General features: G+C 44.7%; 2 protein-coding genes across 2 annotated transcripts; both read right to left on the bottom strand.

The window, feature by feature from the left end:
- Positions 1-387: 387 nt before the first annotated feature.
- Positions 388-7,682, bottom strand: LOC123402339 (DEAD-box ATP-dependent RNA helicase 13-like). Its single transcript, XM_045096247.1, has 6 exons — positions 7,571-7,682; positions 7,330-7,488; positions 1,144-1,259; positions 880-1,038; positions 659-740; positions 388-467 (listed from the first exon to the last, which is right to left on the bottom strand). Exons 1-6 carry the CDS (start codon positions 7,680-7,682, stop codon positions 415-417), a joined length of 681 nt encoding a protein of 226 aa, XP_044952182.1. The 3' UTR covers positions 388-414.
- A 2,294-nt stretch (positions 7,683-9,976) lies between these two features.
- LOC123450709 (chlorophyll a-b binding protein of LHCII type 1-like) lies at positions 9,977-14,054 on the bottom strand. Its single transcript, XM_045127834.1, has 3 exons — positions 13,184-14,054; positions 11,264-11,270; positions 9,977-10,490 (listed from the first exon to the last, which is right to left on the bottom strand). Exons 1-3 carry the CDS (start codon positions 13,978-13,980, stop codon positions 10,089-10,091), a joined length of 1,206 nt encoding a protein of 401 aa, XP_044983769.1. The 5' UTR covers positions 13,981-14,054; the 3' UTR covers positions 9,977-10,088.
- Positions 14,055-15,212: the final 1,158 nt, after the last annotated feature.

Below are 15,212 nucleotides of genomic sequence, written 5' to 3'. Positions count from 1 at the left end.
GCATGTTTACTAGGTTGCATACATATGTGTCTTACAATCTATTTCTTTGATATTGTTCATTTGTACTCTGGAAGGCAGATGTTAATGTTGGTTGGTTGGTTGCTCAAGAAGTCAAAAATGCTAAAATCTTGAGTTGTATGGAGCATGGTCCTTTGCTTGAAGTTTGTGATGGACTGTATAACACTGACCGTTGGATCATTCCATCAGAATGAGACAAGAGCACTGCTAGAGGGTTCGGCAGAGAGTGAAAGCATATAGCTTTTCCGGTTCAAATATAATGTATCTTTTTATTCTTGATCGTACGGTCGTACCTCTCTTAGTTGCGGACTATGAAGGAATCATGGAACTGAAGTGGCCTGAGACAAATAATGTCAAAACAATACATGCCTCCTCTTTCAGTATTTCATTTATTATCTAGTCCCTCTCTTTAGCACTTCTCCTGTCCTTTCTCTTTTGTTCCTGTGTGCCTGAAAATAGAAGGTTGTACTTATAAGGTGGGTGTGCTCTGCCTGTACAATGATTATGTACTGTTTTTCATGGCAAGTATAGTTAAGGTGATATTTGAAATATAAAACACTTAATCAGAGACATGTTACATCCAATATTCATCTGACTGCAGGTAATAAGTAAATACAGTAAAAAGATGATAGAAGTTTACTTTTCTTCTCTTCGTGTTTCTTTCGCCTCCAATTCTTAGCAAGTCTTCTCTTCTCCCTTTGCTTGTCCATGTTCACACAAATCTGACAGGAATAAAATCAGAAGCAATTAATATATGAACTACATATACACAAGCAAAAGCAACTAATGTATCAACTACATACACAAGATGCAAACTTGATTCTGGTTATGAATACCATAAATAGTCTATAGAAACCTAACCTCTTGTCCAGAATCTTGAAGAGCTTGCAACGGTTCCACACGATCATGGCCAATAATAACAAATCGTGACCCTTTATTATCGTCATTACTGCTATTACTGTTTACATTCCTCTTGGACAACTCTTCTAGTTGCTTTTGAAGCAATGGTGATATACCCGCCTGAATAAATAGATGATTCAAGTCAGTGAACACATAATAGACACTCTAGTTAGGTTAGGATACCATAATCGATCCATAACATTTACTCCATGACAGAAAACTAACCCCAGCCAAATAGGGGCGTGAGAATGTCTTGGGCTGCAAGGGATGTTGCAAGAGTGCATTCAAATCCTGTGATTCAAAGAAAAATATGTTCACTCTGTTATTTGCGGACTCAAACCCTGCAGAAAAATCTGTTAACAATCGACTAAATTCATCTCTACAAAAGAAAAAGTCTTACACCTCTCTCGACACAGCTGCAGTGCACACATTTCATCTATAGCAAATATCTTCGTTGCTGCATTTGTTCCAGTCTGGATCTTGTCGCTTCCGACGGTCTGAACAACATGACTGCAAACTCACTCGTAGTCGTTGCTTTATCTTTTTTTTGCTGGCCTCTTCACTCCATAAAAGAGCCAAAATGTGAACAATGCTACTGTCTCCATCATTTTGATTTCACTAAACCGTAAATTCAGTTAAGTCCTTACGATAATTTGGAATTTGACCACAAGGAGCTGTCGGCAAGAATGTTCCAATGAAACATTTTTTTTCATTACAAAGAGACACTGTGGATTATCATTGTTCACATTACACTAGTGGGGACAGGGCCTATAGCCTCGGCCCGTAAGGGGCTTTAGTCCCGATTCACCAACCGGGACTAAAGGGGCGGGACTAAAGGCCTAACCTTTTCGTCCCGGTCCTGTTACACGCCGGGACTAAAGGTGCTCCACGTGGGCGCCTCGTAGCGCCCCACCGGCAGGCCCTTTAGTCCCGGTTCGTTACACGGACCGGGACTAAAGATTTTCAGATTTTGCTGGTTTTTGGGGGTTTTTTTTGAATGAAATTATTTTTGGTTTTAGGGTTTTAGGGTTTAGGTGTTCGGGAGATTAACGTGATGCCTCGTTTGGTGTTCGGGAATTAGTTTTCATATAATTTAAATAGAAATAATTATGCATATATATATATAAGATTAACTTATCTTACAAGCGATCATATATATACAATTATATGGAGATCTAAATTATCGGGACTAGAGCCCGTCTATTCGATTACATGGACAAACATCAGTAATGGGCCCTAGCTACACGAAATAGTCCTTTGTCTTCTATAGCTTCCGTCCTCAGAAATCCCGCAAGCTCCTCTGCAACAGCAATCGCGCGTTGCTCTGGAGGACCTTCGTCCTCATGGCCGTGTGCTATATAAGAAGAGCAGATGAATATGATTATCAATCATGATAACAAAGAATGACGGGTAAAAATAGAGGTGTGAATGTTCATTGCTTACGTCGAATCTGTGATCCTTGAACTCAGAGGTAAACGTGCGAATGGTCTCGCAAACATAGTATCCGCATAGGTGCTTTCCCCGTGGCTGTTGGTCGCACTTTACGAGAATATAATATATATAATCAAAATAATAATCTAGCATCATAAATGTATTGAAAATTAATAAAAGTATATCATACTACTACTTACCTGAGCCGCTCTAAAGGTCAGCTTCTCAGGAAAGTTACTGGTAGTCACGCACTTGAACCGCTTCCGAACCCTGCCCGACAAGGATAATGATTTGCTAAGTTTTTCATTAATTGATATATCAGAAAATCATCGAAAGAGACCGATAGAGCGCAAGAATGATTAAAATTACCCTTGGATCATGTCCTCCAGGCTTTGGAACTGTTCCAAGGGTCTCGATAATGGGTCGAAGGCATCAACTCTTCCCTTATCAATTTGAATGTCCAACAGAATCCAATGGAAGCTGCACATGTATATATATATGTGTGTGTGTGTGTGTGTGTCAGTAACTTATCAATTACACTTATAAGTGAATGGACACAACAGAGTAAAGACCCTCACCTGAAGTTGTATGGAAACAGTATGTGGTCACAGAAATTTTGATCTGTTAGAAAGCTTAGAAGGTTTTCCTCCGTCTCCTTGGGTTTGTTAGTTAGCGTCGCTATATGTATTTTATCTGGGTCAATAAACCCAATATTTAGGATGCTCTTACTTTTACACTCCAAAATCTTCATTCTGCATAATAGAGTACAAGTTATATAAAGACAATGAATTGAAATAACTAAACAAGTTATATGTAGACAACGAATTAAAAAACTTACAGACAATAGCAACTCATAAGCGACTTGTCGAGGGCGTCGCCATTGTACATCTGGAAGAGTTCATCAAAGTCGATATGGATTTCTTCGGAGCGGCCGTAGTACTCCCGTGGGACACTCAGCACGATCATCGTTCTCCCATTCTTTGATTCACTTAAGTACCATTTATGCAAGTAACGCATATTTGTTGGGAGATCATCTTTGCTGACCAAAGGCTCTCCCATGAAAAACTGTGACTTATGGGCTACCACAGCCTTGGGTATCATGTCGTCTTGGGAAGCCAGCAAATCTTCAACCGAGATACCACATTCATCCGCCAACTCCTTTGCTCTTTCAAAAGCTTGCCCCTGCACCGGAGGGGGAACATTCTCGGTTAACACCTTGAGGGGTGGGATCGACTGTTTGGCCTGTTGTCCAAGCTGAGGAATGTCTGATTTTTTCTTGCTTGTAGTTGAACTTGATTTGCTCCCACTTGCACTTGCACGTGAGCTGCTCTCTCGAAGTAGCAGGGTTTCGAACGAGAACTCATCTCTTACAAAAGGATTTCATTTTTTTGAACTTATTTGAACTCCATACTTTTTGTATGTTCAAAATGCACCATTCAAAGGCACATCACAAAATTTCAACAATTTCTGACTTCATTTGGTATATTTCGTGCATTTACTTTTTTTTTTGAGCTAGTTGACCCTGAAATTGAAAATCACTACAAATGAACTCTGAAAATGTTGAAAGTTGGCATGCTATCATCATTTCACCCACATAGCATGTGTTAAAAAGATGAGAGGGCTACGACAAAAACTGGATGCAGTTCGTGTACAAAACTGACAATCTCTCTCGAAGTAGCAGGGTTTCGAACGAGAACTCATCTCTTACAAATGGATTTCATTTTTTTGACCTTATTTGAACTCCATACTTTTTGTGTGTTCAAAATGCACCATTCAAAGGCACATCACAAAATTTCAACAATTTCTGACTTCATTTGGTATATTTCGTGCATTTACTTTTTTTTTGAGCTAGTTGACCCTGAAATTGAAAAGCACTACAAATGAACTCTGAAAATGTTGAAAGTAGGCATGCTATCATCATTTCACCCACATAGCATGTGTTAAAAAGTTGAGAGGGCTATGATAAAAACTGGATGCAGTTCGTGTACAAAACTGACAATCTCTCTCGAAGTAGTAGGGTTTCGAACGATAACTCATCTCTTACAAATGGATTTCATTTTTTTGAACTTATTTGAACTCCATACTTTTTGTGTGTTCAAAATGCACCACTCAAAGGCACATCACAAAATGGACAATCTCTCTCGAAGTAGAAGCGACCCCCACAATAAGAGACGACATTCTTCTTCTCTCATATATGGTGGACACTAGCTCACCTGATTTTTCAACCGTCGATGATGGTCGCTACTCCTACTTCCCCTAGTGCATAACCAATATCTAGCACAAGGAGAAGAAGGAGAAGCGACCCCCACAACAAAAGTGGTTCCGCGGCACGCCACGTGGTTCCGCTGCACGCCATGTGGGACTAATGGTCTTTCATTTTTAAATGATTGTTTTAATCAAAAACAGATCTGTTACAAAAGGGATTTCATTTTTTTGAACTTATTTGAACTGAAGACTTTTTGTATATATATGTGGTCGAAATGCATGATACCATGAAGTTAGAAAGGGCTAAACCATTCAAAAGTAGCAAATGGAGTTAGAAAGGGCTAAACCATTCAAATTTGGAAACTATAATGGCACAAACAGAAAGTAGACATATATAAATTGGTCCAAGAAGTACATGATACTAGTCCAAGCAGTACATAATAATAGCTACCATAGATATATATACAAGTGTTCGACGTTAAGAACACTACTCGTCTGAATCATCTAAAGCAGAATGTCCACGTTCCTCGAGGTGACGCTGGCCATAGTTGACGACTTGAATCTTGCGGTACAACTCGTATGAAACGTATGCATCTTTTGCTGCATACTCAATGTTGATATCATCAAGTGGGCCCTTCTTCCAAAGTCTGTGCTGAGACTTTGGGAAACTGGTCTTCATATCACCATATGACCCGTCGATCAAGGCAACTGCCATATGAGCCATCGAAGTCCTGTCATGTCGAAGCCTGAATATCGTTTGGAGATCAACGAGGCAACCAGCTGGTATCTCAATACCGAAGTTGTGCCTCATCTTCAGCTTGTCGTTCCTTATGTCAACGGAAGCAAAAGTGATGCCGCTGCGAAGGAACTCCATGAGTTCTGGACAATGCTTGTCACTCCTGCAACAGAAACAAATTAAAATGGAACAAATGTTACATACTGCTGCAATAAGGAAACATGTTTCACTACAACAGAATAGAAACTTATCTTTAGGATTCAAATAGAACATATGCAATGGAACCTAGAGAGATCACTATAGCTATCCAATGGAACCTAGAGAGATCACTAGCTATATGCAATTTTCATGACTATGACATATCATATTGCTATCCAATGGAACCTAGAGAGATCACTAGCTATATTCAATTTTCATAACCTTGGATCAAAGAACACCGCATAAAATTGTATCACTACAACTATGATTTCAATAGAACATATTGAACCAATCAGATTTTTCAGATTATGGAACACTATTCCAATCAGATTGTGTTTCCTTCAACTAATCAAAATTGTTTCACTACAACTATTTGAAGCGAACCAACTATGATTCCAATGGAACATATTAAACACTAGTTGATTCTAATACGATTTTTCAGATTATGGAACACTATTCCAATGAGATTGTGCTCCCCTTCAACTAATCAAAATTGTTTCACTACAACTATTTGAAGGGAACCAACTATGATTCCAATGGAACATATTAAACACTAGTTGATTCTAATACGATTTTTCAGATTATGGAACACTATTCCAATTAGATTGTGCTCCCCTTCAACTAATCAAAATTGTTTCACTACAACTATTTGAAGGGAACCAACTATGATTGAAACAAATAAACTTACAATGTCATTATCTTGGATCAAAGAAAGCCTCAAAACTTACCTCGCCCATTGGAAGATCAAGACATGGCGTGTGAAGCATAGTTGGATGACGGCAACACCGCGTTGATCGGTCGTGTACTCCAAATCAAGCCCCAAGAACTTCGCATGATCCGCTGCGTGGTCAAACCATTTTTCCTTCAACTGTTGAAGAAAAAACGGCACCTCGTTGCTCAGGTTCGTGTACACGACATCGAGCATCGTCGTGCCATGTGCGAGCACCTTACGAAAGCTAGTTGGGATGGTGGAAGAAGAGAAGGGAAGAGGAGAGGAGAAGAACAGAGGAGAAGAACAGAGAGGGCGACGCGAGAGAGAAGAAGAACAGAGAAATGGCGACTGTACGCTTCGGTTCGTGCTTTTCATCGCCCGAAACGACGCGGGATGCAAACTGTTTGGGCCTTTAGTCCCGGATTGAGCCACCAACCGGGACTAAAGAGGTATACCAAACGGTTGCCACCACTACGGCAGGCCACGTGTTATGCCTTTAGTCCCGGGTTGAGCCACCAACCGGGACTAAAGGGGGATACGAACGATTGCCACCACCACTGCCCACCGCGTAGCCCTTTAGTCCCGGTTTGGGACACGAACCGGGACTAAAGGCTCCTTACGGGCCGGGACTAAAGCCTCGAGGGAGGCATTGAGAATTGGGGCGACGTGGCCGGGCCTTTAGTACGGGTCCAGAGGCAGGCCGGGACTAAAGGGTCCAGGCCAAAGGCCCATTTTCCACTAGTGTTATTTTATTGCATCAAAAATAACAAGGAGGGAACAATACTTTCCACTACAGAGAGACACCGTTGGTCACTTTGTTTCTAAAGAGAGACACTACAGAGAGACCCTGTGAATGAAGCACAACACACACACCCACTCGACCCTGAACCCTGAACCTAAAATTTTGCTAGGCCATGTTCAGTTCAAACATTTTGCTGCTACACTGATTGAGCCGGTCCAATTTTGCAATGCAAACTGACACATGTTCGCAATCTTGTTAAGTTTACAAATTATCTTCAGCAATTATCTTGCAGGTTCATCAGCACTTGAAAGAGCAGCCACAACAAATTCAGAGTTCGGAGTACAGATTAACTGAAGTCTGAAACCTAAAATTTTAATTGAATTTTACCTTCTTCTACAGGCAGAGGCGGATGCCTCAGGGGGTTGGTGACGGGGATCGGAGGGCGTCGGCGTTGCCCACCAGCAGCAGCGATGAAAGCAGAGGTGCCCACCACCAGCAGCAGCACCCGACGGTCCTGCAGAGGAGCTCCGGACGGAGGAGCGGCAACTTGAAGAGGAGCAACAACAGCAGGACCAGGACTTTCTTCTTCCCGGCGCTGGAGGCGGCGCTGCTCCCCCCGCTCGCTGACGTAGTCGCTGCTGCTGGGGCTGGGGCGGGCCGGCGTCTCCGTAGCCGTAGCCGTCCTCCAGCCCCTTAAACTGCTCCCTCCTCCGGGACGCAGCTGTGCTGCTTCTACCCATGTACGAGGCCGTCACGTGCCCCTCGTCCTCGTACAGGGGCGCGGTGCTGGGCCGAGCGGGGCGGGGCGCTGCGCGGGGGGCGAGCGGGGTGCGGTGCGGCACGGCGGACGCGGGGCGAGCGGGGCGCGGCGCGACGGCCGGCGCATGCGGGGCTAGCGAGCATGGCGAACGGGCGGAGGCGGTGGAGCAAAGGTGCGGGCGGGGTGCGGCGTAGTTACGAGAGAACGTGCGAGGTGCGAGGCAGGTTTTTTTTTGTGCAGTGAAGGATTAGCGTTAACGAAGTCTTTGTTAGCTTCGTTAACGAATCTTGTACACCGTTGATTGTGTGATTAAAGGGTCCAGATCTGGAGATGGATCTGCCTTCTCGTGCTTTTATTAGTACAGATACTTACTAGCAAAAGGGCCCGTGCGTTACAACGGGAGAAAAAATACCACACGCTTTTAATCTTTTTATAATCATTTTGATTTATATTAAAATAATAAGCTAACTAACTAATGTAGTCAGTCATATCCTATTTTGTTGAGAAATCAACCCGTCCATTGTTAATTCTACCATGATGAGAAATAGAGCGGAACAAGCAAAGTAAAATAAATAGGCTACGTGATTTGATCAATGGACTGTTATCTTATTTCACTCATGGGGTAGAGAATGTGGGATCAGATGACAAACTAAAGGTGGTGTTCCATTCTCTCTCTCTCTACAACAATGCAATCTTACATTCATTACATTCATTCATCAGCAAACAAATTTCCACAAAACAAAAATTTTTGTCGGTGCTTGGCACACGGTTGGAGGCATGGGGAGGGGATCTCACCAGATGATGAGTTCCTGCCGGAGGAAGGGATACGATGAGGGTTAGGCGCCTCTATCTGGCCATAAGGAGTCATCGTTGTCGCGCCATAACCTCGGAGTTCCCCGTGTGAGGCATGGAGGCCCGCCTCCACCTGCACGTACTTCGCTCTGCCGCGCCTTATCCGCGCGCCGCCGCCGTTCTGCATCGAGCAGACGCATCATCCCAAGTCATTGTAGCTGTCGCGTTGATTCGATCCAGAAGCTGTGCTCAAGCGCCGAAACGGGGGCATCAAGCGGGCAGAGATACGACCGCGGAGGCAGGTGGGTTGAGATCAACAACAGTGGTGGTTGAGGTCGGCCGTGGCGGCGAGTGGTGTGGCAGCGGCCTGGGCACAGGCCAGGGTGGACCAGGGTCGACGCAATGCGCTCGAGCGCCGCAACGGGGGCAGTGAGCGGGGAGAGGTACATCCGCGGAGACGGGTGGGTTGAGATCGGCAGTGATGGCGGTTGAGGTCGGACGTGGCGGCGAGTGGTGTGGCGGCGGCCTGGGCACATGCCAGGATGGCCAAGGGTCGACAGGAGGAGGCGATGCGTACGGATATAATTTTTGCAGCGAATCGTTTTTTCTTTTTGCGTTGTAGATAAATGATGGAGCGCGGGTTGAATAACAAAAATTACAGGGACTTTTTATAGAAATATCGTGGTGGGTTTTTCCGACGAAAGCAATAGCCGCTTTATTGTTAGGTATAGATTTTGCAGACTGCTAGGTCTGCATGTCGCTGACTGTCCAAACCGTACAATATAAACGCTTAAAGATCTGAACAGATTGATGCAGTCCTGTGAAGCTAGCACATATCTTGCTTTGAGGCGAGTACTTGCTCACATGCTTTTGTTTCAAATAAAAACGAGAGGAAAGTGTTAGACATGCTAAGCTCAGGTCACTAGGCTAGTTTTCGGCTTAAAATAAATAGTGCGCACTAGGCTGCGGATGCGACACTAGTAGATGGAGAAGAAAATGCTGCGCACTATCTTCTAACATTCGTGGACCTGGAATGACTATGCATAGATCATCACTTTTTGTGTGGTCCGTTCTAGTGACAGCATTCCTACTTTTATTATCACTTCCGGTACTGACGGGGGCAATTACAATGTTATTAACCGATCGAAACTTTAATACAACCTTTTTTGATCTTGCAGGAGGGGGAGACCCCATATTATACCAGCATCTCTTTTGGTTCTTCGGTCATCCAGAGGTGTGTATTTTCATTCTGCAGTTACGGCAGCATCAAAACTACTCATCTCTCGCACGTTCATCTTTCTCGCGAGTTCTCTCTCTCGCTGATCCGGCGACAACAAAAAGTGTGGCCATGCGAGTTGTGACTGTTGCAAAACTAAAGCCTGAGCCCAACAAATTCACTAGCCAATATGCCCCATAAGTTTGTCGCTCATCTAAGAACTGCGCGGCAATGGTTTTTTCTGATAATCCCAACAAATTGCTAGATGCCAAATCTAACAATGCTTCTCCAGAGAATTCAATTCTCATAATTTACATCATGGTAGTACAAATCAAACCACACAACCTCACACTTCACTGTGAGCAGCTCCAGAACACCTTATTTGCCGGGGACGAAGTTGGTGGCAAATGCCCAGGCGTTGTTGTTGACAGGGTCGGTGATGTGGTCACCAAGGTTCTCGAGTGGGCCCTTGCCGGTGACTATGGCCTGGACAAAGAAGCCAAACATTGAGAACATGGCAAGGCGGCCGTTCTTGATCTCCTTCACCTTAAGCTCGGCGAATGCCTCGGGGTCATCAGCCAGACCGAGTGGGTCAAAGCTTCCGCCCGGGTAGAGAGGGTCAACGATCTCGCCGAGTGGGCCGCCGGCAACACGGTACCCCTCAACAGCGCCCATAAGCACAACCTGGCAAGCCCAAATGGCAAGGATGCTCTGAGCATGGACGAGGCTTGGGTTGCCGAGGTAGTCGAGGCCACCTTCGTTGAAGATTTGGGAGCCGGCCTTGAACCAGACAGCCTCGCCGAACTTCACACCATTGCGGGCCAGCAACTCAGGGAACACGCAACCCAGTGCGCCAAGCATAGCCCAGCGGCAGTGGATAACCTCCAACTCACGGTTCTTCGAGAAGGTCTCGGGGTCAGCAGAGAGTCCAGCCGTGTCCCACCCGTAGTCACCGGGGAACTCACCGGTGAGGTAGCTTGGGGGCTCGCCAGAGAGTGGGCCGAGGTAGAGCACGCGATCAGCTCCGTACCATGGGCTGCCGGAGGAAACCTGCTTAGCTTTTGCCGTGGTCTTGCGCATGGTGACGCGGGCCTCGCCGAAGAGAGCTGACGATGGGACATTCTTCACCGCTTTGCCTGCGAATGTCGATGAGGAGAGGGACATGGTGGTGGCCGCCATTGGAGTGCTAAGATGTCTGTTTTATGTGTTTGTTCTTCAAATGAGGTGTGAGTGTGGAGATGGAGAAGAGGAGGAGATGCTTATTTAAGGCAGCGGAGGTGACATAGGATATGGGTTTGGTTTAGTGTGCATGCTGACAAGATAAGAGGTAGATAGCGAGAAAAATCTGGAGCTTTGATGCCATTGGTGCAGGATAGATCTCGTTGTCTCAGAACACATGGCACAGCGAGAGCCAAGAAATGAGATTGTATGAGCTTGTGGCTACGACTGGCAGGTCTAGGAATGGATCACATATTAGTAAGACCGGCTAATAAGCAAAATAAAATTACTGTACGGTTTGCAAGCAAGAAGAGAAGTTACTACGTACAAAGAACAAATCTTCTTACTTTGCTAGAAACAGTGGATGGAAGCTTGCTGAAAGACATTGTTTGCCGAAACAGTAACAATGCATATATCTTCATTATGGAAGGCGGAAATATTTCTTGGAAAGATAAAAGTAAAAAGTTTTGTTTTCCTATCATGCATATCTCAAAGTTTCTGGAAGGACAAACTTGTGATTAGAAGGTTCAAAACAACATGACTATTTGTAATATGTGCAGAAGTAAGAGTAAACAATTTACTTTTTCGCATGTCATAAATATAGATTTTTTTTAGAAAATCATTACAGAATGAAATCTCTGCAAAAACAATTATTACAGAATACTGTATTTTACAAAAATATTTACTCTTTAATGCTCATATTCTTAAGGCCACCCTAATGATAAGTTTCACACGGGTGGCCCGAAGCACTCCAGCCTAACGTTTTTTTTAACTACAGTTCTCATCCAAAAAAAACGTAAAAAAACTGAGACTTGCCATAAATTACCATTCGTAGCTGTGATGTGTTCATGCCACACTGTGGCACATATCAGTTTCCTAAGACAATGTGTGCCACAAAGTATATACATGGCTTTGCTTAGATGTTTTTTTAACAATTCAAAAGTGATAATGCCTATTGCTTTTCCTACAAGAGAATATCACACAGAAACTAAAATTGTCTCTACAATTAAAGGAATACTAATAAAAATACATTTCCATAGTACAAAGGCATTTGGTCTTTACATTCCATGAGACACTTAGTAAGATAATTAACACATTTTCTTTATGTTCCACGGGACACTTAGTAAGACATTTCATATTTTGGTGTACACGTTGAATAACATCAGCCGTTTGAAGTAGTTTTGGTTCGAATAACTGAGGACATGTGATTATTTTAGCGACTATATTTTTGCTTCATTTTTTTGCTATATTCCTCTTATACCCCAAAAATAAGTAACTTCAGAATTTAAGCGAGTCAAATATTTTCACTTCGACTATGGTTCCAACAGAATTAACATCAAATTGATAGTACTAAATTATCATGAGTACTGTAACATACTTAAATACTTTACACGAAGAACCATGACTAAAAAACATTTGATTGTCCAAGTGTCACATTAAGGACCATGCATGCCAATGTCCAAATCCTGTAAAAGCTATTCCTTTGTTCTTGGCATAAGTCTTTTGAGGTGTATGAGGATTAGACAGATCACGACGGCATTGGCGCTGCGGAGTTTCGGCGACGGACGCGTGTGGATGTACGCGTGTAGGATGGTGGCATTGTCTGGCGCCGTGGTGGTGTCAATGGCAGGCCAGGCAAGATCGATGCGTCAGTTCCTGCTCTGAAGATGGACCGCTGGAAGATGGCGGTGGTAGCGAGAGGGCATCGGTCCGGTGTGAGACCCAGTCCCGTTATGTGGCTGGGCTGGGACATCCGGCTATAGATGTTAGGGTTTCGTGCGATGTCTGTTTGGTATTAGGCTCGGATATCGGCACACCTTCATCAAGGGGATAGGAGTAGCAACAGTTGTTGCCTAGATGGTGGCTTCAGGCTAACTGATGTATTATCTTTTATGGTATTTGTGAATAATTGTTAAAATGGATGCATGCATCATCGAGATGCAGAAGCCGGGGGTATATCCTCCTTTTCTAAAAAAAAGAGAAGGTTGGGTGATCTTAGACGCAAAATTAGTGGTCTATAGTGGGTTAGTTGGATCCATATAACGATGTATTTGTCATCACAACTTATGGATATTCTATTAGGAATGACTACCAATGACTGCTTAGTGATTTGCGAAAACAAGACAGGGAGCAGGAGCAGCTCCAGTGTGGACAAACCAAACAATTTCTTCGCACATAATTCTCATAATATACATGTTGGTGTTACAACTCATGTGACACTCACATACAACTCGCATTCATCACTCATGTCTTACTTCCCGGGCACAAAGTTGGTGGCGAATGCCCACGCATTGTTGTTGACAGGGTCGACAATGTGGTCTGCAAGGTTCTCCAGTGGGCCCTTGCCAGTGACAATGGCCTGCACAAAAAAGCCAAACATGGAGAACATGGCAAGGCGTCCATTCTTGATCTCCTTAACCTTGAGCTCCGCAAATGCCTCGGGGTCGTCGGCCAGGCCAAGCGGGTCAAAGCTGCCACCAGGATAGAGTGGGTCGACGATCTCGCCGAGCGGACCACCAGCAATGCGGTACCCCTCAACGGCACCCATGAGCACAACCTGGCAAGCCCAGATGGCGAGGATGCTCTGAGCATGAACGAGGTTGGGGTTGCCAAGGTAGTCGAGGCCACCCTCGCTGAAGATCTGAGAGCCAGCCTTGAACCAGACGGCCTCGCCAAACTTCACGCCATTGCGGGCAAGCAACTCGGGAAAAACACAACCAAGGGCACCGAGCATGGCCCATCGACAATGAATCACCTCGAGCTCCCGGTTCTTGGCGAAGGTCTCAGGATCAGCCGAGAGCCCGGCGGTGTCCCATCCGTAGTCACCGGGAAACTCACCAGTCAAGTAGCTAGGCGGCTCCCCGGAAAGGGGGCCGAGGTAGAGCACACGGTCAGAGCCATACCATGGGCTGCCCGACGAAACCTGCTTGGCCTTCACGGCGGTCTTGCGCATGGTCACACGTGCCTCGCCAATGTGAGCCGGCGAGGGCAAGTTCTTCACGGCCTTGCCGGCGAAGGACGAAGAGGAAAGAGACATGGTGGTGGCCACCATTGCCCTGTAGAGACTGATGGTGTGCTGTGTGTTCTCCAAGAATATGGCTTAGAGTGCGTGGAGATGGTTTGAGAGGAGATTGTAGGGAGCTATTTAAAGAGCTTGAGCCTTGAGGGAACATGGAGGAATTAATTAGTTGGTGTATGCTGACAAGAGAGACAGAGACGAAAAGAAATCTGTAGATTGAATGCCATTGGTGCAGCCAGAGACCTTAAATAGATGAGATATACTTGTGGCTATGGTTAGAGCTAAGGCTCGTGACTGGACTAGCTTTAGTAAGACCAGTCGAAAGAGACCGCTGGTTTAAAAAGTGCAGGCCACGGGCACGGGATAGTTTACCAGTTCATTTGGCCACATCGTGTTGCATATTTTCCCAACGTACATCACACTAGGCGCTTGCCGAACAAATTTGATATCTGGCTACTGCACGCTGAGTTTGATCATTCTAGAAAATTTTCATACGGTTGGCACACATTTTTTCCGGCAAAGGATGAATATTATTAGCTCAAAAGGAAGTATCAAGAGGATTCATACATAATGAGCACACACCAAGCCCTCTTCATAAATACACACAACCAATACCAACACACCATTAGCAATGCCAACAACTAGCAAAGTACTCCCTCCGTCTCAAAATAACTGTCTCAATTTTACATTAGCTGTAATACAAAGTTATACTAAGTTTAATACACTTATTTTAAGACGAAGGGAGTATATAATATGAAAGCTATATGACATGACTACAAGAGCAAATATGTTTTTCTTTGCCTCTTGTGATTGTCCATCCCCTGAAAAATACTAGTGGTCCGCCGGAAACCAAGGCAAACCATTGAAACATGTGTGGACAGACCGGTAGGAAGACAAAGTTGATTTCGTGACCACCGATCAATTAGCTCTATATTCCCCTGTTTGTACAAAAATAAGACTAGATGCATGCACACTCGCATGCAGGTTATATATAAGCACTGGTCAGTGTCTAGCTCCACCGCTCATCAAAAATCACACGTACACCATGCCCATGGTAATGCCTTACATGCCGGCATCGGCCCTGGCCCTGGCACTGCTCGGTGCTTTCGGCCTTGCCATCACCCCAGTTGTCCAATCGGCCCCAACCATCCAGGAAATCGAGGCTACATGCGGCATGGCGATGCAGCCAGACCCATGCAAGCAAGTATTGCTCGCCAACATGGGCGCCACCACGCCGGAGGTGAATGGCGTCCCCCAGATGTCCG

Source organism: Hordeum vulgare, chromosome 1H (genome assembly GCF_904849725.1).
Source record: "Hordeum vulgare subsp. vulgare chromosome 1H, MorexV3_pseudomolecules_assembly, whole genome shotgun sequence".
NCBI classification, from domain to species: Eukaryota; Viridiplantae; Streptophyta; class Magnoliopsida; order Poales; family Poaceae; genus Hordeum; species Hordeum vulgare.
Note: the sequence above shows the minus strand (reverse complement) of the source record. Positions and strands in the feature narration are given on the sequence as shown.